Source organism: Piliocolobus tephrosceles, unplaced genomic scaffold (genome assembly GCF_002776525.5).
Source record: "Piliocolobus tephrosceles isolate RC106 unplaced genomic scaffold, ASM277652v3 unscaffolded_109, whole genome shotgun sequence".
NCBI classification, from domain to species: Eukaryota; Metazoa; Chordata; class Mammalia; order Primates; family Cercopithecidae; genus Piliocolobus; species Piliocolobus tephrosceles.
The window spans coordinates 925,299-946,024 of record NW_022291976.1 but is presented as its reverse complement, the minus strand read 5'-3'; the positions used below and the strand labels follow the sequence as shown (position 1 = coordinate 946,024).

The following is a 20,726-nucleotide window of genomic DNA, read 5'->3' as shown; positions in this document are numbered from 1 at the left end:
ATAAAGAGACTTTTGGTCCAGTAACAGGTAAAAATAATATCCAATTAAAGTTAATGGTTCACAAGAGAAGCAACATGAGTAGAACAGGCAATGGAAACAATACTTCTCAATTAGTTATACTAACAGCTCTGAAGATCTCCTTACTCCAGAGAGGCCTTTACCTATGCATCAGGGAGGAAGAGGGTAAAATTAGGACTCTAATCAGGCAGTAGAGGTTGCAGGAAAGGTGGAAGCTATAATGATGATAAAGACAAGAAATGAGTCGGATTCAGGAGCCGTGGAAAGGGTAGAAAGCTAAGAAGCACAGTCTCCACTGGCATCTGAGCTAACTTGTTTTGTTCTTTTTTAGAGACAGGGTCTTGCTATGTTGCCAAGGCTGGAATGCAGTGGTACGATCCTTACTTGCTGCAGCCTCGAACTCCTGGCCTCAAACAATCCTGCCTCAGCTCATAGCTGGGACTAGAGGCACACATCACCACACTCAGCTTGAACTAACTCTTTTTCTTGACCTTACGCCTTTCAATATGCCTTATCTTACTGAACAGCTATCAGGAGTATTTATTAGACACTTATACTTTTATTTATTTATTTATTTATTTATTTATTTATTTTGAAACAGAGTCTCACTCTGTTGCTTAGGCTGAAGTGCAGTGGCATGATCTTGGCTCACTGCAACCTCTGCCTCCCAGCTTCAAGTGATTCTCCTGCCTCACACTCCCGAGTAGCTGGGATTACAGGCATCCGCCACCACACCCAGCTAATTTTTTTTTTCTTTTTTCTTTTTTGTATTTTTAGTAGAGACGGGGTTTCACCACGCCTGGCCTAGACACTTATACTTTTTAATTTTAATGAACAGACATTGTTTTATCTGAACAGACATTTATATTTTCAATTCTCAATTTTCAACAATTCCCTTCATTATCTTTTGCTGGGCCCAAGGATATTGAAGCCATCCATTGCTTTACTTGTCTTCCAAGTTCATCAGTGCCTGCACTGCAAAGGAAACAGACTGTCAGGCTGGAGAACTAAGAATATTCTACATATATAAATGTTTGGTGAAGACCTTGCTTTTCTGGGTTCTAGGTTCCCACAAAAGTCTTTACTAATCTTTAAATTAAGTCTTATGATTCTGTGTACTCTTTGCCATAGACAAGTTTATCAGGATTAAAGAAACCACCTTGCTTCATTTTCCTCCTTTTCACCCTGTCCTCCCTAGAGAATAAGTGGGAAGGCAGGGCTAAGAATGACTAGCAGGAACAGGATTAAATTTAGGCAACATTTTGAAGTAAGCAAAGCCTGTCTTTCACATCTTGCCCTAAATTCCGTGTTCCAATATTATAAATTCCTCGTTGCCCACCTGTGCCCACCACACACAAACACACAGTCCTCCTCTCTAATTTCTTATTTTCACACTGAGTTGATTTCAACTAGGTATGAGGGGAAAAACCCAGATAACACATATTAAATTATAAAAATCCACCCCTACCTCTTCTGTTTTAGCTTTGTTTTGAGACGGAGTGTCGTTCTGTTGCCAGGCTGGAGTTCAGTGGCGTGATCTCCGCTCACTACAACCTCTGCCTCCCAGGTTCAAGCAATTCTCCTGCCCCAGCCTCCGGAGTAGCTGGGACTACAGGCATGCGCCACAACGCCCGGCTGATTTTTCGTATTTTAGAGACGGGGTCTCACCATGTTGGCCAGGATGATCTTGATCTCCTGACCTCGTGATCCTCCTGCCTCGGCCTCCCAAAGTGCTGGGATTACAGGCATGAGCCACCATGCCCAGCCTTTTTTTTTAACTTTTTTTTTTTTTTGAGACGGAGTCTAGCTCTGTCGCCCAGGCTGGAGTGCAGTGGCGCGATCTCGGCTCACTGCAAGCTCCGCCTCCCGGGTTTACGCCATTCTCCTGTCTCAGCCTCCCGAGTAGCTGGGACTACAGGCGCCCGCCATCTCGCCCGGCTAGTTTTTTGTATTTTTTAGTAAAGACGGGGTTTCACCGTGTAGATCAGGATGGTCTTGATCTCCTGACCTCGTGATCCACCCGTCTCGGCCTCCCAAAGTGTTTTAACTTTTAGAGGGAAATTTTATTAATTCAAATTAGTTGTAGAGTAATGAAATTTAGGAAAAATAACTGAATAGTTCTCAGTTTACATCAAACTCTACTATTTAAATCACATATTTGTCTGTATAGAGGCTGACACTAAAAGGGGCAGATACAAACAGAAGTTTAGAATTCATAAACTTCTTCAGGGAGTTAGGACAGTGAGCACTTGTGGGCCTCATGCTCATTGTCTGATCCCCCATAGCTCTCCAGATTGAGCCTTAGGCCCTGCTGCTCAAGTCTGAAATGCAATCTTCAGAGACAATAAATGTGCAGAAACTGGTGGGCTGCCCAAATCAAGCAAGAGCCTACCTTGTCCTAATTCCCAACAACTGGGATTAGACTTTCTCTTCTTAGGAAATAAGCTCTCATACCTCATAGGATTTGGGCGTCCCCTGCTACAGAAGTAGAGTTTCTAGATTCTCTCTCAGTTAGGGAAAAGTGGGACACATGCCCAGAATGTGACAAACCAAACCAAGAATTTGCCTATTTTAGGTGTAGGCAGAAATTGAGAAGCTGAGATGCCAGAATAGTGGACATCCTCCTCCTCCTCCACAGCTATAAACGCTATATGTATATATTCCCATGGTCCCCATGACTGCCCTAACTCCATACCTGCAAACTCTTGTAACTTCTTACGCTCCTCTAGGTTATACTGAAGCTTTTCTAGCAACTCAAAATATCGGAAGAGTGAGTCTCTGGGCCAAACACGGTCATCCTGATCCATTTCCATTAGCCCGGGCAGATTTTCATGCACAAGAGTCTCCCAGTCCAAATGACCTGTCGGGAGGAATGCTTCAGAAAAGCATGGCTAGATTTGTAAAAGTTGGGTAAGAGCTGGTCAATCCTATGGTGTGGGTGGAAAGGTGGGGTGGGAAGAGGTAACAGGAAGCAAGAAGGGAAAGGGTGCATCAGCAAAAAATCACTTTTTACAGTGAACAAAGAGGGCCACAGCCACACTTATCCAAAGTGAAGAAGGAGGACAGGGGAAATTAGAAGCAAAAAGAAAGTCATTAAGACCAGAAAATTGGAAAGCAGATACAGTAGGAGAGCTCCTGTCAAGAGTAAGATGTCTTATAGAGTAGTCTGAATTCAAATGGAAAACACTCCTTATTATAGTTCTTTGGCTCACCAATAGATTCAGAAAATCTGGATTCAGAAGAGGAAGAATAGGAAGAGGATGTGGAGGAGACAGAGGAGGAAGACTGGTACTCTCTCTTTTTTGACAAGGTCTCTTCTGTTTTTGATGCAGATGTTACTAAATCCTCTTCAGTGGCACCATAAATAGACTCTACTTCAGACACTTCTGATAAGTCCAAACTTTCCCTTCGTTGACCAGCAACTCTTGAACTGAAAGGAGAAAATCATGACTTCACAAACATTTACAAGACATGACTAGTCCACTCATTATTCTGGTTTGGCCCTGGCCACCCCCTAAAGCTGGGGCATAAGACAATGAGAGCCAAACAACTCCCAAACTCTCAACTCAGGCACTTCCAAACTCAATCATTCATGTGTCATCCTTAACTCTTCTCTTCCCTACCATATCCAGTCCATCAAGAAATCCTGCTGACTCTACCTTTGAAATAAATCTTTTCTCACTAACTCACTGCTACCACTCTGGCCTAAGCTGTTATCATTTCTTGCCTGGGCAGCAGCATAGCCTCCCAACTGATCTCTCTGCTCCTTCCCTTGTTCTTCTACCAACACAGCAAGTAATCCTTCTTAAATGTAAGTCACCTCATATCACTCCTCTGTTCTGCTTTCCATTTCAAAGTCCCTACAATGGCACCCATAACCCTACAGGATCATGTCACCATTATCTCTCTGACTTCATTTCCCAGCACTCTTCCCCCTGCGCACTCTACTCCATTCACAATGGCCTCCTTGCTGTTTCTCAAACACACCAAGCATGCTTCCAGCTTAGGACCTTTGCACTATCTGTTTCATCTGCCTATTAACACTCTTCTTATAATATCCACATGGTAATCCCCTTACCTCCTTCAAGTCTTTTCTCATATTACCTTTCCAATGAGGTCACCCTGACTACCCTGTTTAAAACTATAACCCATCTGTGGCTGGGCACAGTGGCTCACGCCTGTAATCGTAACACTTTGGGAGGCTGAGGCGGATGGAGTGCCTGAGCTCAGGAGTTTGAGACCAGCCTGAGCAACATGGTGAAACATCGTCTCTATTAAAATACAAAAAAAAGAAAAATTAGCCTGGCATGGTGGCATGCACCTGTAATCCCAGCTATTTGGGAGGCTGAAGCAGGGGAATCGCTTGAACCTCGGAAGTGGAGGTTGCAGTGAACCAAGATTGTGCCACTGCACTCCAGCCTGGCGACAGAGCAAGACTCTGTCTCAAAACAAAACAAACAAACAAAAACACTGCAACACATCTACAATCCCACTTTCTACTCCCAATCTCCCTTAACCTGTTCTACGTTTAATTTTCCCTTAATGCTTATCATATTTTAACATAGTATTTAATATGTTCACTGCTTATTATCTCTTTGCCACTACTAATATGTAAGTTTCATGAAACAGGCATTATTGTCTATTTTGTTCATTGATACATCCCAAGCACCTACTAAGTATTCAATAATTATTTGTTCTTTATTGTTTTTTGTTTGTTTTTTTGAGACAGGGTCTTGCTCTGTCACCCAGGCTGCAGAGCAGTGGCACAATCACGGCTCACCACAGCCTCAGCCTCCCAGGCTCAAGTGATCCTCCTACCTCAGCCTCCTAAGTAGCTGGGACCACAAGATGTGACCACAAGAGCACACCACCATATCCAGCTGATTTTTGTTTGTAGAGGCAGAATTTTGCCATATTGCCTAGGTTAGTCTTGAACTCCTGAGCTCAAGTGATCTGACCACCTCAGTTTTCCAAAATGCTGGTATTACAGGCATGAGCCACTGCACCCACCCTGCTAAATTTTTGAGATGGGATCTTGATCTGTTGCCCAGGCTGGACTACAGTGGTGCAATCATGTCTCAATGCAGCCTTGAACTTCTGGCTTGAACTTCAAGCAATCCTCTTGCCTTGGCCTCTCACAGTGTTGGGATTACAAGTATAAGCTACCACATCTAGCCAGTAATTATTTGTTAATGAGTGAATGAATTCATTTTTGCTTCTGCTTTCTTTGTCCACTGCTAAACGCTTGGGGTCTAGAATCATATCTGTTTCATTGAAGGTATCTGTATTAGTGTCCTGAGGCTGCCATAACAAATTACTATAAACTTGGTATCTTAAAATGACAGAAATATATTCCCTCACAATTCTAGAGGCCAGAGTCTGAAATGAAGGTGTTGGCAGGGCCATACTCCCTCTGGAGACTTTGGGGGAGAAGTTCCTTGCCTCTTCTACCTTCTGGCAGCTGCCTGGCATTCCTCAGCCTCCCTTGGCTTGTGGTGGCTTTAGCCCCAACCTCTATCTCCATCTTCACATAGCCTTCTCCTATTCTCTGTGTCTTCTCCTCTTTCATCTCTTATAAGTATCCTTGTGAATGGATTTAGGACCTACCTGGATAATCTGGGATGATCTCATTCTAGATTATCCTTAGGATTATCCTTAACTTAGGATCTTTTTTTTTTTTTTCCAAATAAGGTCACATTCACAGGTTCCAGGGAGTAAGGACATGGACATATTATTTTGGGTGCCACTAGTCAACCTACTACAATATACAGTTATTAAATGAATGAATTCTCTCTCAAAGCCAATCTTCATCTTTAGTTTTCCACCCTCTCCTCCTTCATGTGTCTCTATTCCAGTTCACATACATACTCCTAACCTGTCATCTATTTTGCTATGGCTTGATCTCAGTGCCTCCTGTGACACGTTTTTTTCTCCTGCAAAGCAAATTAAAAAAAAAAAAAATGAGCGAAGACAGTTACATTCAAGCAAAAGTGTGGTAAGGAAAAAAGAGTTCATGTCAGAAAGTGAAGAAAACTAATTGGGGAGAACAAATTGTAGTCAAGGGGTGAAAAAAAATGGAGGACTCCCCACAGTGGATGAAGAATCAGGCAATGTTCTAGAGCTAGAGAATTCTTATCCTTGGGGGCAAATCTTCTGTCACAAAGGGAAAAGTGGGGTCAAGGAGCAGAAACAAAAAATGAGCTCAGGAAACCCTTGAGAAGGAAAGTTGGGGTTGAAAAGGGAGAAGCAGACCTCTGGATGATCTGCCGCTTGAACATGTCAGCTTTGAGCTGAACCTCCTGACGTGCCATCTCCTCATTCATCTCTTTCCTGATATTCTGAAAGTTAGTAACTGCCCCAAAGGGCCATTAGGAGTTGGGAGATGGTAATGACTAGACCTGGGAAGAGGGCTTGGGTGGGGAGAATCCAAGTGAAATATCCCATCCAGAACCCAAGCCTTCCTGCTACACTAGGTTCTTTATACCCATAAGCCACCAATCCCAGCTTTCAGACTAATTTCTTCCCAACCACCCTTCCCAAACAAGTTTCACCTCCTCTATGCTTACCCATCACGGCTACTATGATACTCCGAAAGATAATGGAGCCAAGCAACAACCAAAGGATGAAATAGATGCTGCTGAATATGCGACTGACTTCACGCACCTTCCAGACGTCCTGAAGCAGTGCATACCAATGATCCAAGGTGAAGAGAATGAACACTGTTACCAGGGAATTCGGGAGGTCCCTAAAGAAAAAGGCATGTGAATAGACAGAAACAGAGGCATAAACCTTTCAAAAATGGTACCATTCTTAAAGAAACATAAAAGCATTTCTTTGTAGTTTGTTCTGATTTTGGTTCTTTTTGTACCATACTCAGTTTTTAGCTAATCACTCTTCAGTTTGAAGTTGTTTTATTTTATTTATTTATTTATTTATTTATTTGTATTTTTTTTTTTTGAGACGGAGTCTCGCTGTCGCCCAGGCTGGAGTGCAGTGGCCAGATCTCAGCTCACTGCAAGCTCCACTTCCCGGGTTCATGCCATTCTCCTGCCTCAGCCTGCCGAGTAGCTGGGACTACAGGCGCCCGCCACCTCGCCCGGCTAGTTTTTTGTATTTTTTAGTAGAGATGGGGTTTCACCGTGTTAGGCAGGATGGTCTCGATCTCCTGACATCATGATCCACCCGTCTTGGCCTCCCAAAGTGCTGGGATTACAGGCTTGAGCCACCGCGCCCAGCCTGTTTATTTATTTTGAGGTGGAGTCTCGCTCTGTTGTCCAGGCTGGAGTGTAGTGGCGTGATCTCAGCTCACTACAACCCCCACCTGTTGGGTTCAAGAAATTCTCCTGTCTCAGTCCCCCAAGTAGCTGGGATTACAGGCAAGCACCACCATGCCCGGCTAATTTGTGTATTTTTAGTAGAGATGGAGTTTTGTCATGTTGGCCAGGCTGGTCTTGAACTCCTGAACTAAGGTGATCTGCCAGTCTCAGCCTCCCAAAATGCTAATATTATAGGGGTGAGCCACCACACCCAGCCTAAATTCTCCTTTATCATGAATAATCTATGACTACCTCTCACTATTCCATTAGTCCTGGGGTATAATACTCAATAAATAGGTATTGACTGAATTTTCAAAGATGAATGAATCACCAACTAGATAGTTTTTTCTATTTTTTTTTTTTTTTAGACAGAGTCTTACTTTATCATCCAGGCTAGAGGGGCACAATCTCAGCTCACTTCAACCTCTGACCCCCAGGCTCAAGTGATTCTCTCGCCTCAGCCTCCTAAGTGATCAAGATTACAGGCATGAGCCACCATGCCCAGCTAATTTTCGTATTTTTAGTAGAGACAGGGTTTCACCACGTTGGCCAGGCTGGTCTTGAACTCCCAACCTCAAGTGATCTATCTGCCCGCCTCGGCTTCCCAAAGTGCTGGGATTACAGGTGTGAGCCACCATGCCTGGCCGTTTTTTCTAATTTTATTCTCCACTGCTCTATGGACTCCACTTAATAGAAGATCACTCTCAAATTTAGCAAAATTTAGCAAAATTAGCAAATTTAGCAAAATAGAAGATCATTCACAAAATTATTCCTATTAGTTTGCTGGTATGAAATGATATGCAGGTAAATGGGCATGTTACATAAATATATGTGATCCTAAATAATGAAATATACAGATTATAAAATTAATAATATTTAAAAATTGCTAAAAAAGTAAAATGTTTCCGGGAAGGTACCTAAATTCTCCTTCCTTTCCTTCTAGTTCCCCATACACAATTTATTGAAAACATCAGAGCTTGTAAAGGATAAATTCTAGGACTTTCCTAACTCAATACTCTTAAAGAACTATCTGTTAGAGTCTAACAGAGTCCTGAGAGTTGATGACAAGATTGAATTCTAATTCATAAACAGGATTATCTACTCTAAATTCAAGTTGGTTTTCTTCTAGAAAACAGATTAGTGGGGTTTTGTTAATATTTTAAAAATACGTAACACTTCATAAATTTGTGTGTCATCCTTGCACAAGGGCCATGCTAATATTCTCTATATCGTTCCAATTTTAGTACATGTGCTGCCGAAGTGAGCATTGATTAGTGTTTTCTTTTTTTTTTTTTTTTTTTTTTGAGACGGAGTCTCACTCTGTCGCCTGGGCTGGAGTGCAGTGGCTGGATCTCAGCTCACTGCAAGCTCCGCCTCCCGGGTTTACGCCATTCTCCTGCCTCAGCCTCCCGAGTAGCTGGGACTACAGGCGCCAGCCACCTCGCCCGGCTAGCTTTTTGTTTTTAGTAGAGACGGGGTTTCACCGTGTTAGCCAGGATGGTCTCGAACTCCTGACCTCGTGATCCGCCCGTCTCGGCCTCCCAAAGTGCTGGGATTACAGGCTTGAGCCACCGCGCCTGGCAGATTAGTGTTTTCTAGACAGAGACCAGCAATAGGCACGTGCATGTGTAATATGTAGAGATTGGGATAAAACCAGTGATCATATTTGGGAATCACAGTAACATTCATTGATCACTTATAATGTGTTACATACTATGCTAAGGGCTTAAATGCATTACCACATTTATCCCCACACTCTTATGAAGTAGCACTGCTATTATTCTCCCCCATCGCCTTTTCTTTTTTTTTGAAACGGAATTTCACTCTTTGTAGCCCAGGCTGGAGTGCATTGGCTCAATCTCGGCTCAATGCAACCTCTGCCTCCCATATTCGAGCAATTCTCCTGTCTCAGCCTCCCGAATAGCTGGGATTACAGGTGCCCACCACCATGCCTGGCTAATTTTTGTATTTTTAGTAGAGACAGGGTTTCACCATGTTGGTCAGGCTGATCTCGAGCTCCTGACCTCAGGTGATCCACCTGCCTTGGCTTCTCAAAGTGCTGGGATTACAGGTGTGAGCCACCGCGCCTGGCCCCCGTTTTTCAAAAGAGGTAACTGAGTCACAGAAACCAAGCTTAACCACTGGAGTATACTGCTATTTAAAGATGCCTGATGACAGTGTGGTTTGAATTTGCAAAACCCAGAATAAACATGGAACTAGCTGCCCTACTCTCAAGATCAGAGCTAAAACCACTCACTATTCTTTTGCTTTCTCTTTCCCTCTCCCTATTGTGTTCTATTTCAGTTTCTTGGAATAGACTGTACTTTTTATATTACTATACTTTGGGCAAGCTTCCTGGTCTCTTAGCCAAATTTTCTCCCCTCACCCAGCTGTTCACCAGCTCTGCTTACAAGAAGAACACACGGTACTCGAGGTCCTGACGAGGTGAAGGGGTGTAGTCTAAGAAGTAGACACCAGTCACAACAAAAATGTAGAAGAAGATAAGCAGCAACATCAAGAGGAAGGTCATGCTCTAGAGGCCATAACCTCAAGTCAGACGCGGGCCAAACTAGGCTGATCTCCACCAACAGCCCAGTCAAGCCCAGCTGGCAATCCCCCACCAAACCCTCCCTTGCACTCCTGAACCCAGTCATCTCTGAACCATGGCACCTGTCCCCAGCCCCTTCTCATCCAATAACATATCACAGGATGTTTCATTGCCTTCTTTGACCCACTAAGATTTGTTTCATATTCTTTTTTTTTTTAGACGGAGTCTCACTCTGTCGCCTAGGCTGGAGTGCAGTGGTGCAGTCTCGACTCACTGCAACCTCTGCCTCCCAGGGTCAAGCAATTCTCCTGCCTCAGCCTCCTGAGTAGCTGGGATTACAGGCACACAGCACCACACCTGACTTTTTTTTTTTTTTTTTGTATTTTTAGTAGAGACCAGGTTTCACCACTTTGGTCAGGCTGGTCTTGAACTCCTGACCTCATGATCTGTCCCCCCAGCCTCCCAAAATGCTGGGATTACAGGCGTGAGCCACTGTGCCTGGCTGATTTGTTTCATATTCTGTGTTAAGTCCTCATATTTATCTATCTTGCCCCCTGCTTTAGCTTGCAACAGTCAAATCACCTTGAGGGCCCTGACCAGGACCAAAATAGTAACTCGAATTTGACGGAATTGTGCAAGGAGTTTGAGAGACCTCAGCACCCGGCAGATCCTCAGAAGCTGAAGCCACAACGATTGGCCTGTTACCCCTACCAATACCACAACCTCGGGAAGCAGGGACTGTGGAAAACACACAGATTATGAGTAAAATACACCCCAAGGCACGTAGGCACAGTTGCACCTTCTTCATCTCATCCTCTTCATTGTTCCCTGGGCATTATCCCTTGAACAGGATTCTCTGAGAATTGTTTCCTATTCAGCCTTTCTATATTAAGTTGCTTAAACACTGTACTCCAACTTGTTCAGATATAAAAAGGGGGATAAAATTCATGGTTATTTAATTGGGTTGTCGTGGAGCATAAATGAGGTAATGTAAGGAAAACACTTAAAATAGTGCCCAGTACTTAATAAGTGCTCAGTAACAGGCAGATGTTCTTGTTGGCATTGACGTTGTGGTCTTTTTTTTTTTTTTTTAATTTTAATACTTTATTTAACCCAATATATTCAACATACTATTATTGCAACATGGAATCAATATAAAGAAGTATTCATGGCATGTTTTACATTCTTTTTTTGTACTAGGTCTTTCCTATTTGGTGTGTATTTTACAACTGCTGCACATCTTCCTTCAAAACAGCCACATGTGACTCATGGCTACTACTCTGGACAGTGACGGTCTAGAAAATCAACTCCTGCAGGGCAGAGTGGCTCATGCCTGTAAGCATTTTGGGAGGCTGAGGGCAGGATTGCTAGAGCCCCGGAGTTCAAGACCAGCCTCAGCAACAGGGTGAGACCTCATCTCTACAAAAAAATTAAAAATTAGCTGGGCATGGTGGTGCACACCTGTAGTGTCAGCTATTCAGGAGGCTGAGGTGGGAGGATCGCTTGAGTCCAGGAGTTCGAGGTTGCAGTCAGCTGTGGTTTCACCACTGCACTCCATTTGGGCAACAGAACAAGACTCTGTCTGGACAGTTGGCTTCGTCACTCTCATCCTCGCAAGTCGCCCAGCCGTCACACTGCCAGGGGAGGGGGATACACTGGATGGTGCCGCTGCGACAGGCAAACTGCCCAGGGTTGCACCGCAGCTCTGGCCGCAGCGGCTCGGTGACAGTGAGCACGAGCAGGAAGAGCAGTAGGAACGCGCCGCTGTCTGCTTTGGGCACCATTTATCCTCCGTTCATCGTCCCCGGGGCAGCTGCGTGACCCCGCTAGGAGGCCGGACCGGGCCGGACTGAGGGTCAGGGGACCGTGCCAAGAGGAGGGTCAGGCGGGGCTGGACCTGGGAGAGGCGCGGAGAGGCGGCGGGAAAGAGCTTCGGCTGGGCCGCTGGCTGGCGCGCACTCTCCGACGTTGTGGTCTACCTTGCTCCTAATACCAACAACTCCTGCAATGACTGATGTTTAGTTTTAGGAAAAAAAATCAAAAGAAGGAAGTTAAGTCAATTTTTGTTTCTTCCTATTATTATGTTAACTTTTCTTGTCCTTTCGATTCACCTAGGCACATTCTTCATCCCACTAAAGGAACCCTCAGGATCTCTATCCTTACCAACATGGTAACAACAAAGTCAAAGACATTCCAGGCACTCTTCCAGAAAAGGGAAAAGTTGGATAGCCACTTAAGAAGGATCTCCAGGATGAAAATAAACAAGATAAACCAAGCTGCCACCTCCAAAGTCAGCTTCAATGGCCATAGTTTGGTATTTGTGGATTCTAGCAATTCTGTGAGGATAGAGCAAAGGAGGAATAAAAGTTAAGGAAGCTGGAAACCGAATGATGGAGAATGATCACAATTAATAAACCACAGTTTTGCCCACTACTGTTCCATTTTTCTTTGAGTTTCTCTTCTTAACATTGTTGCTTCAACCTGTGAAATACAGGGAAGGACAGAATTGACCATAAAACATAGCCACAACTAATCTGTTGATATAGTTATGTCTGCCCAGCTACAAGTCACTTCCTATCCACTGTGGGGGTCACGCAGCCACTAAGAGAATACTCTCTTTAATTACCCCTACCTGCAACCCTCCACCCCCATCTACTGCACTGTTATCTCAGTCCCAAAGTTCGCAAGAAAACAATGGGTCTTGAGAACAGAATGAAAATACAGGGCCATGAGATCTTAAGTACTTTATAACGAATGTAGAAACAAGCCAGAATCATCGGGGAATATCCAATTATAATAAATCACCTGGTTCTGTTAGCTTCCTTGTAAAACTTTTCCTTTCTTCCCTGTCTAAAATTGGCTTTGTTCTGCAGAGCAAATTGAATGCATACTTCCTCTCTAGAACCCTATTATTTACTAATTGCTATTTCTTAATTCATTGCCTTTCTCTTTCAACCTCCTTCATCTCTTTTATATAATTAATGGATGTATGCCATGCTCTAGAAAAAAAAAACACTGAGATTAAAATAGGCTTAAAAGCTAAATAGAAATCAACATTGTGGGGCTCTGGCTTTAAAGTCATTGTGATGCTGAACTGGATCCAGACAAAAAGAACAGAGTCACACTTCAATCATCCCTAGAATTTTACAGAGGTTGGCCCCTTCTAAAAACCAATGGAGTTATGTTATACTTATTCCTATGCTTGTTTTGAGACAGAGTCTCACTCTGTCACCCAGGCTGGAGGAGTGCAGTGGCATAATCACAGTTCGCTGAAGCCTCGATCTCCCGGGCTCAAGAGCCTCTGGGTAACTGGGACCACAGGCACGTTACCACGCCTAATTTTTTCTTTACATTATTTGTAGAGATGGGGTCTCCCTATGCTGCCCAGGTTGGCCTCAAACTCCTGGGCTCCAGCGATCCTCCCACCTTGGTCTCTCAAAGTGCTGGGGTTATAGGCATGAACCACTGCACCCAGCACTCCTATGCTTATTTAGGCTCTGTGTTTCTTCCATAAATTTTCCTTTCTCCCACGTTTCTCTAAGATGGACAATTTTTCACATTTTAACATATATGAAACTAGGATGCTTTTTTTTTTTTTTTTTGAGATGGTGTCTCGCTCTGTTGCCAGGCTGGAGTGCAGTGGCGCAATCTCAGCTCACTGCAACCTCCGCCTCCCAGTTCAAGCAATTCTCCTGCCTCAGCCTCCCGAGTAGATGGGACTACAGGCATGCGCCACTATGCACAGCTAATTTTTGTATTTTTGGTAGAGATGGGTTTCACCACGTTGGCCAGGATGGGTTTCACCACGTTGGTCCATCTCTGGACCTCGTGATCTGCCACCTTGGCCTCCCAAAGCGAGGATGCATTTTACAATCAGCGATGTGTCCCAGTTTAATTGGGCATGATTTTTATTTCTTAGTGGTAAATAGTGAATTTCACCATTGATGACAGCTTAGATTCAATAAAATACAAAATTTTTTCACTTAATAAATTCTAGCTCTCAGGAGCATGGGATTATATAATTAGAAAGAGCTGAGAACCACATTTGTGGCTGGAAAATAGAATGCTATCATTCTTATTCAGTTTTTGCCCTTGCAAAACAGGAACCCAAAGAAAGAAATGAAGTAAAATAAGGCTCTTGTGAAGCAGAAGATAGTTTTAAGTAGTTTAAAATAGTTTTAAGTAGGGAAGTCCAAATTACAGAAGCAGTAGCACTTTTACTCTCTGGAAAAAGGAATCCTTTCATAGAAGCTAAACCAACCCAAGGAAGTTCAGAGGAATGAATAGCAGAAATTGCCTCAGCAGCACAGAATAGGCAAAAGTGACTGCCTCCACTCTACATCAAGTAATGTGTCCTCTCTGAAGATGAAAAACAACTTTCTAAAATTCTTGGAATTTTTCAGGCTGCTATAGCAAGGCAAAGGAGTCTTAATGGAAATAGAGACCAGGAGCCCAGTGAGGTCTACCCAGGAATCTTAGCCAGTGTAGTGAAGTAGCAGTGAACACCTATGCATGAATATTCTTCTCAGGGTGACAGACAGTAGTCATTGGATCAAGCAAGTCAGCTAAAGATATAATTCTACTTTACAGGGTAGAGTTCACCATGAACAGTCATCTATTTCTACTCCCTATTCTAGAAAAACAACAGTAGGTCACCTCACAGAATACCAGGTAAATTCACATTGGTTTCAAGGAGTCCAATATTATAAGTGAGAATAGTACACTGTAACAACAAACTGATAGGTAGATTTTGACATTTACACAGTTTTAATATTTTTAGTAATGTTTTGGCCAGTTATATCTATCATGAAGCAAGGAACACTGTTTTTTTTTTTTTTTTTTTTTTTTTTTTGAGACGGAGTCTTGCTCTGTCGCCCAGGCTGGAATGCAGTGGCCGGATCTCAGGTCACTGCAAGCTCTGCCTCCCGGGTTCACGCCATTCTCCTGCCTCAGCCTCCCGAGTAGTTGGGACTACAGGCGCCCGCCACCTCGCCCAGCTAGTTTTTTTGTATTTTTTAGTAGAGACGGGGTTTCACTGTGTTAGCCAGGATGGTCTTATCTCCTGACCTCGTGATCCGCCTGTCTCGGCCTCCCAAAGTGCTGGGATTACAGGCTTGAGCCACCGCCCCCGGCCGGAACACTGATGTTGAGACATAATTTTTTTCTTTTGAAATAGATTCTCACTCACTCTGTTGCCCAGCTGTTATCTTGGCTCACTAGAGACTCTGCCTCCTGGGTTCAAGAGATTCTCCTGCCTCACTCTCCTGAGAAACTGGGACCATAGGTGCACATCATGATACCCACTGATTCTTGTATTTTTAGTAGAGATGGGGTTTCACCATGTTGGCCAGGTTGGTCTTGAACTCCTGACCTCAAGTGATCCACAGGACTAGGCCTCCCAAATTGCTGGGATTACAGGCGTGAGCCACACGCCCAGCCAGAAATACAATTTCACGAACAGCATCAAAAATGATAATTCTGGCCCAGCGCGGTGGCTCACGCCTTTAATCCCAGCACTTTGGGAGGCCGAGGCAGGCAGATCACAAGGTCAGGCGATCGAGACCATCCTGGCTAACATGGTGAAACCCCGTCTCTACTTAAAATATAAAAACTCAGCCAGGCATGGTGGTGGGCGCCTGTAGTCCCAGCTTCTCGGGAGGCTGAGGCAGGAGAATGGTGTGAACCCAGGGGTGGTGGAGCTTGCAGTGAGCAGAGATCGCAACACTGTACTCCAGCCTGGGAGAGAGAGCAAGACTCCGTCTCAAAAAAACAAACAGAAATACAAAAAAAGAATGATAATTCTGCAAGTTTAATCTCAAGATGATCTTCATCAGATTCTATATATTCCATTCATTTGACCAAAAACTTTATATAGCACATCAAGCCATCTCTAGGACTTTTAAAAGTCAATGTAAAAAATGGTCACCTTCAGGAATACACCCACATTTGGGAAAAAATTGTAATGATATTATACTTAGGTTTTATTTTATTTTTGAGACAGGGTCTTGCTCTGTCAACCTGGCTGTAGTACACTGGTGAGATCATAGCTTACTTCAGCCTCAATCTCCTGGGCTCAAGTGATCCTTCCACCTCAGCCTCCCAATACACTCAGTTTTTAATTTTAAGCAAGGATTGTCTACACTTGCGATGTGTTATTTTCTGACAAAGGCTTGCAAATGAGTCAAATCTTTTTTCTTTCTCATTATTTAGAAACAAAATATGAGATTTTAAAAATATGCCAATTGATGCTTAAAGTACAAAACAGAATTACCAATATCCAGCTGTGGAAGTAGATTTTTTAAAGCCCTAACAGTTTAGATCACTTTACAATCTGGAAAAAAAAAATTCTAAGCCTAAAAAAAGTCTTAATGTTTATCATATGAATTAGTCTGTTCAAAGAAATCTGTTAATCACAAATCATTTCCCTTTGCAAAATCCCTCCTCCCTCTCTACCACAAGAATAAGCTTAATAAGATAAAATTTCCATGAGTTTGACAGGTAATTTCCAGTCTGGCAATCTACTTATACTCTGGCACAGTGATCATGTTGCATATTCAGTTAACTGTTTTACCAAATAGAACAGTTAGTGCTATTCTATTTTGATTTGTCTATTAGATCTAGGGCAGGGGTCCCAAGCCCCAGGCTACCGACTGGTACCAGTCCATGGTCTGTTAGGAACTCGGTCATGCAGCAGGAAGTGAGTGGTGGGTGAGTGAGCTAATTTACCGCCTGAGCTCCATCTCCTGTCAGATCAGCTGCGGCATTAAATTCTCACAGGAGTGCGAGCCCTATTGTGAACTGCATGTGCATGACCCTTAGGAGAATCTAATGCCTGATGATCTGAGGGGGAACAGCTTCATCCTGAAATCATCCCTCCTACCCCATCCATGGAAAAACTGTCTGCCAAGAAACCAGTCCCTGATGCCAAAAAGGCTGGGGACCACTGATCTAGGGAATCCTGTATATTTACTATTGTTTACTTCATTCCAAGGCTTAGGACTATAATCCTCGCCGTACAAGGCAAATACATGGCAGCAATTATACAATAAAAGGGAATTATAAGTGACTTAGTTCAGAATCTTCAACATTATGAGGAAGAAATAAAACACCTCAAAGTATATAGTATACTGTACTGGGTCAGTGACATCAATTATTGTTGTATATTTAAATATCTTTAACCTCACTATACTAAAGGACTACCTTGTTGAGACAGGGTGTCACTTTGTCACCTAGGCTGGAGTTCAGTTGCACGATGGCTCACTGCAACCTCCGCCTCCCAGACTCAAGTGATCCTCCCACCTCAGCCTGCTGAGTAGCTGGGACTGCAGGCATGTGTCACCATGCCTAGCTAATTTTTGTATTTTTTGTAGAGATGAGGTTTCTCCACATTAGCCAGGCTGGTCTCAAACTCCTGAGCTCAAGCGATCCTCCTGCCTCAGTCTCCCAAAGTGCTGGGATTACAGGCATGAACTACCATGCCTGGGCCCCAGAGATAAGCTTGTAGGGGATTTGGACCTAGAGGCAGAGTTCTGAACTGGCTTCAGGCACTGGACATTTCTGTTTAGGAAAATATCTGTGTGACATAAACAGCCAAGAGCTTCATAACTATGCCCTTCTCTTAAATATTCCTCCTAGGCTGGACATGGTGACTCATGCCTGTAATCCCAGCACTTTGGGAGGCTGAGGAATGAGGATCTTTTGAGCCCAGGAGTTCATGACCAGCCTATGCAACATAGTGAGATCCTGTCTCTACAAAAAAAAAAAAAAAAAAAAATCCTGGTGTAGTGGCACGCACCTGTACTCCAAGCTACTCAGAAGGCTGAGGTGGAAGGATCAATTGAGCCCTGCGGGGTGAGGCTGCAACGAGCCATGATCACAGCACTGCACTCCAACCTAAGCAACAAAATAAGATTCTGCCTCTAAAAAATAAAGTGGTAGACTTCCCCACAAGAGTGAAAATGATACAAATGAGCAGTTCTACTATCCTTTCATCATTTCTGAGCAGTTTGAGATTATCAACAAATGAGCTCACTGATTTTGCAGACATCCTTATGTTTTGAATATGTTTCATATAATTTATTATGGTTTAAGAATCATTTCCTTTTAAGTAATTTTTTTGGCTCAGCTAATATCTTAGTTGTACCTATCTTTCCATACTTTGTGAGCTTTCTTATTTGTACTTAAATAATCTTTCTAAATATACTTGTAAAAATGTAAATGTTATGCCGGGCGCAGTGGCTCACGTCTGTAATCCCAGCACTCTGGGAGGCCGAGGCAGGCGGATCACGAGGTGAGGAGATTGAGACCTTCCTGACTAACACAGTGAAACCCTGTCTCTACTAAAAAATACAAAAAGTTAGCTGGGTGTGGTGGCGGCTGCCTGTAGTCCCAGCTACTAGGGAGGCTGAGGCAGAAGAATGGCATGAAGCCAGGAGGCGGACCTTGTAGTGAGCTCTGATCGCCCCACTGCACTCCAGCCTAGACAACAGAGCGAGACTCCGTCTCAAAAAAAAAAAAGAAATGTAAATGTTAGACCGTTCACCAATAGGCACCAATATCTTTAACAGAAAACATTAATTCAGGCCGCGCGCAGTGGCTCAAGCCTGTAATGCCAGCACTTTGGGAGGCCGAGACGGGCAGATCACGAGGTCAGGAGATCGAGACCATCCTGGCTAACACGGTGAAACCCCGTCTCTACTAAAAATACAAAAAAACTAGCCGGGCGAGGTGGCGGGTGCCTATAGTCCCAGCTACTCCAGAGGCTGAGGCAGGAGAATGGCGTAAACCCGGGAGGCAGAGCTTGCAGTGAGCTGAGATCCGGCCACTGCACTCCAGCCTGGGCGACAGAGCAAGACTCCGTCTCAAAAAAAAAAATAAAATAAAACATTAATTCAAACAAATGTCAGGCTAAACTCACAACAGAAATAAAAGTGGTCTTCCCAAGTTCAGTTCCTTGTGGATTTGTTACATTGCTACATATTACAGCTAGTTTTATGCGTCTAGATGCTCTGTATCTAGTATACTCTTGAGAGCCCTCCAAATATTAATATTTCTTTTTTTTTTTTTTTGAGATGGGGTCCAGTGGCGTGATTTCAGCTTACTGCAACCTCCGCCTCCCAGGATCAAACGTTCTCCTGCCTCAGCCTCCTGAGTAGCTGGGATTACAGGTACCTGCCACCACACCCAGCTAATTTTTTGTATTTTTAGTGGAGATGGGGTTTCGCCATGTTGGCCAGGCTGGTCTTGAACTCCTGACCTCAAGTTATCCAACCACCTCGGCCTCACAAAGTGCTGAGATTACAGGCGTGAGCCACCGTGCCCAGCCAATTTTCTAGATTTTATCAGTTGCATAAATCCTACACTAGGAGGCTTAATATAATTGTCCTTAATATAAATGTCACAATTCAAATGACATTCAAAAATGTAAAATGATCAATTTAGAAAAAAAAATTATTCCTACCCACTTCCTTTTCCCTTTTTTTTTTTTCTTGAGACAGAGTTGTACTCTGTCGCCCAGGCTGGAATGCAGTGGCACGATCTCCGCTCACTGAAACCTCCGCCTCCTGAGTTGAAGGGATTCTCCTGACTCAGCCTCTTGAGTAGGTGGGACTACAGGCCGTGCCACCACGCCCGGCTAATATTTTGTATTTTTTCAGTAGAGACAGGGTTTCACCATGTTGCCCAGGCTGGTCTTGAACTCCTAATCTCCAGCAATCTGCCCGCCCCCGCCTCCCAAAATGCTAGCTAGGATTACACACGTGAGCTGTCGTGCCTGGCCTCACTTCCTCTTTCATACAGTGTCAGTTCTCACCTATTTCAACCATCAATACGATCATATTCAAAAAGATCAGGAAGATGATGAAGTTTTTGAAGAGAGGACCTGTTGTCTCTTAAGGAAACGTACAGAGTGGAGTTCTTTCTGATTTATGCAGCTGAAATAGTAAGGGTAATAACATAAGCGGTGAGAATGAGAAAATGGAGTTTGGGGAGCAAAAATAAGTCATTAGGCAGATCATCAACAGCCAGGACAAAAATGAGTGACATGAAAGGATACACTCAAGGACCCATCCGGCCCACAAAGAAAGAGGTGGCCTCTGACTGCAGCGCACATGAAGCCTGCTCAACAGCCTCTGGGCATGTAAAATCCGTCCTACACGTTGAGGCTTTATAGAGAAGTGCACTAGCTGGTGTTGATCTCCCAACATAAGTTTCTTCTGGCGGGAAGGATCTACAACAAAAATTAAAAAGGGATAGTGGATAAATACAAAGAAAATAGAGCAGGTAGGGTTGGGGGCAGGGATATTGGTCAGATAATGGGTCCCTCTAATGCCTTACTGCTGGTCCTTCTCTTCTCACAGCAACTAAGAATTCTGTTTGGAGTGAGAGAAAATGTACTGCTTATGATCAACACTGTCCATGCCCACAAAAGCAACAGGTTCACAAAGTCTTAAGTGTCTTTGACAGAAACTTTTCCAAATCACCCATGGCTAGTGGCTATCCTAGGCCTAAAAGTGAAAGACATGGATTCTATCTCCTCAGTTTTATTTACAAGCCCTTGGTTTATCAAGTTTGGTAAACCAGAAACTAAGCCGACCTCTCCAGAATTTTCCACTCTTAAATGTAGAGGATGTGCATAGGAGTCTTAAATTTAAATTAGTGAAGAAATAGGCTGCTGACCAAGTAACTCCCTGATAGTGTGCCGCGGCACAGCTTGGCTCAAGCCTTGCAAATGCTCCATGAGAGAGAAAGTATTGATGAGATGTGAATGAAAGGCATCAGCTCGGGGTAGCTGCATCTGCCCTTCTTGGTGGTAAGTGGCCATGTCTGCTAAGAAAATGTAAGCA

The 20,726-nt window shown here is 43.7% G+C and overlaps 1 protein-coding gene and 1 non-coding gene across 2 annotated transcripts; both read right to left on the bottom strand.

Moving 5' to 3' along the window:
* Positions 1 to 830: 830 nt before the first annotated feature.
* On the bottom strand, positions 831 to 20,709 carry CATSPER2 (cation channel sperm associated 2). The gene is made up of 12 exons (XM_026447898.1): positions 20,560 to 20,709; positions 19,937 to 20,110; positions 19,694 to 19,762; positions 12,046 to 12,218; positions 10,465 to 10,620; positions 9,746 to 9,867; positions 6,585 to 6,763; positions 6,272 to 6,370; positions 5,894 to 5,951; positions 3,231 to 3,448; positions 2,714 to 2,878; positions 831 to 993 (listed from the first exon to the last, which is right to left on the bottom strand). The coding sequence occupies exons 1-12, from the start codon at positions 20,702 to 20,704 to the stop codon at positions 962 to 964; spliced, it is 1,590 nt and encodes a 529-aa protein (XP_026303683.1). The 5' UTR covers positions 20,705 to 20,709; the 3' UTR covers positions 831 to 961.
* LOC113219859 lies at positions 8,496 to 8,602 on the bottom strand. Its single transcript, XR_003306838.1, has one exon. It is a non-coding gene; the product is annotated as a U6 spliceosomal RNA (small nuclear RNA).
* Positions 20,710 to 20,726: the final 17 nt, after the last annotated feature.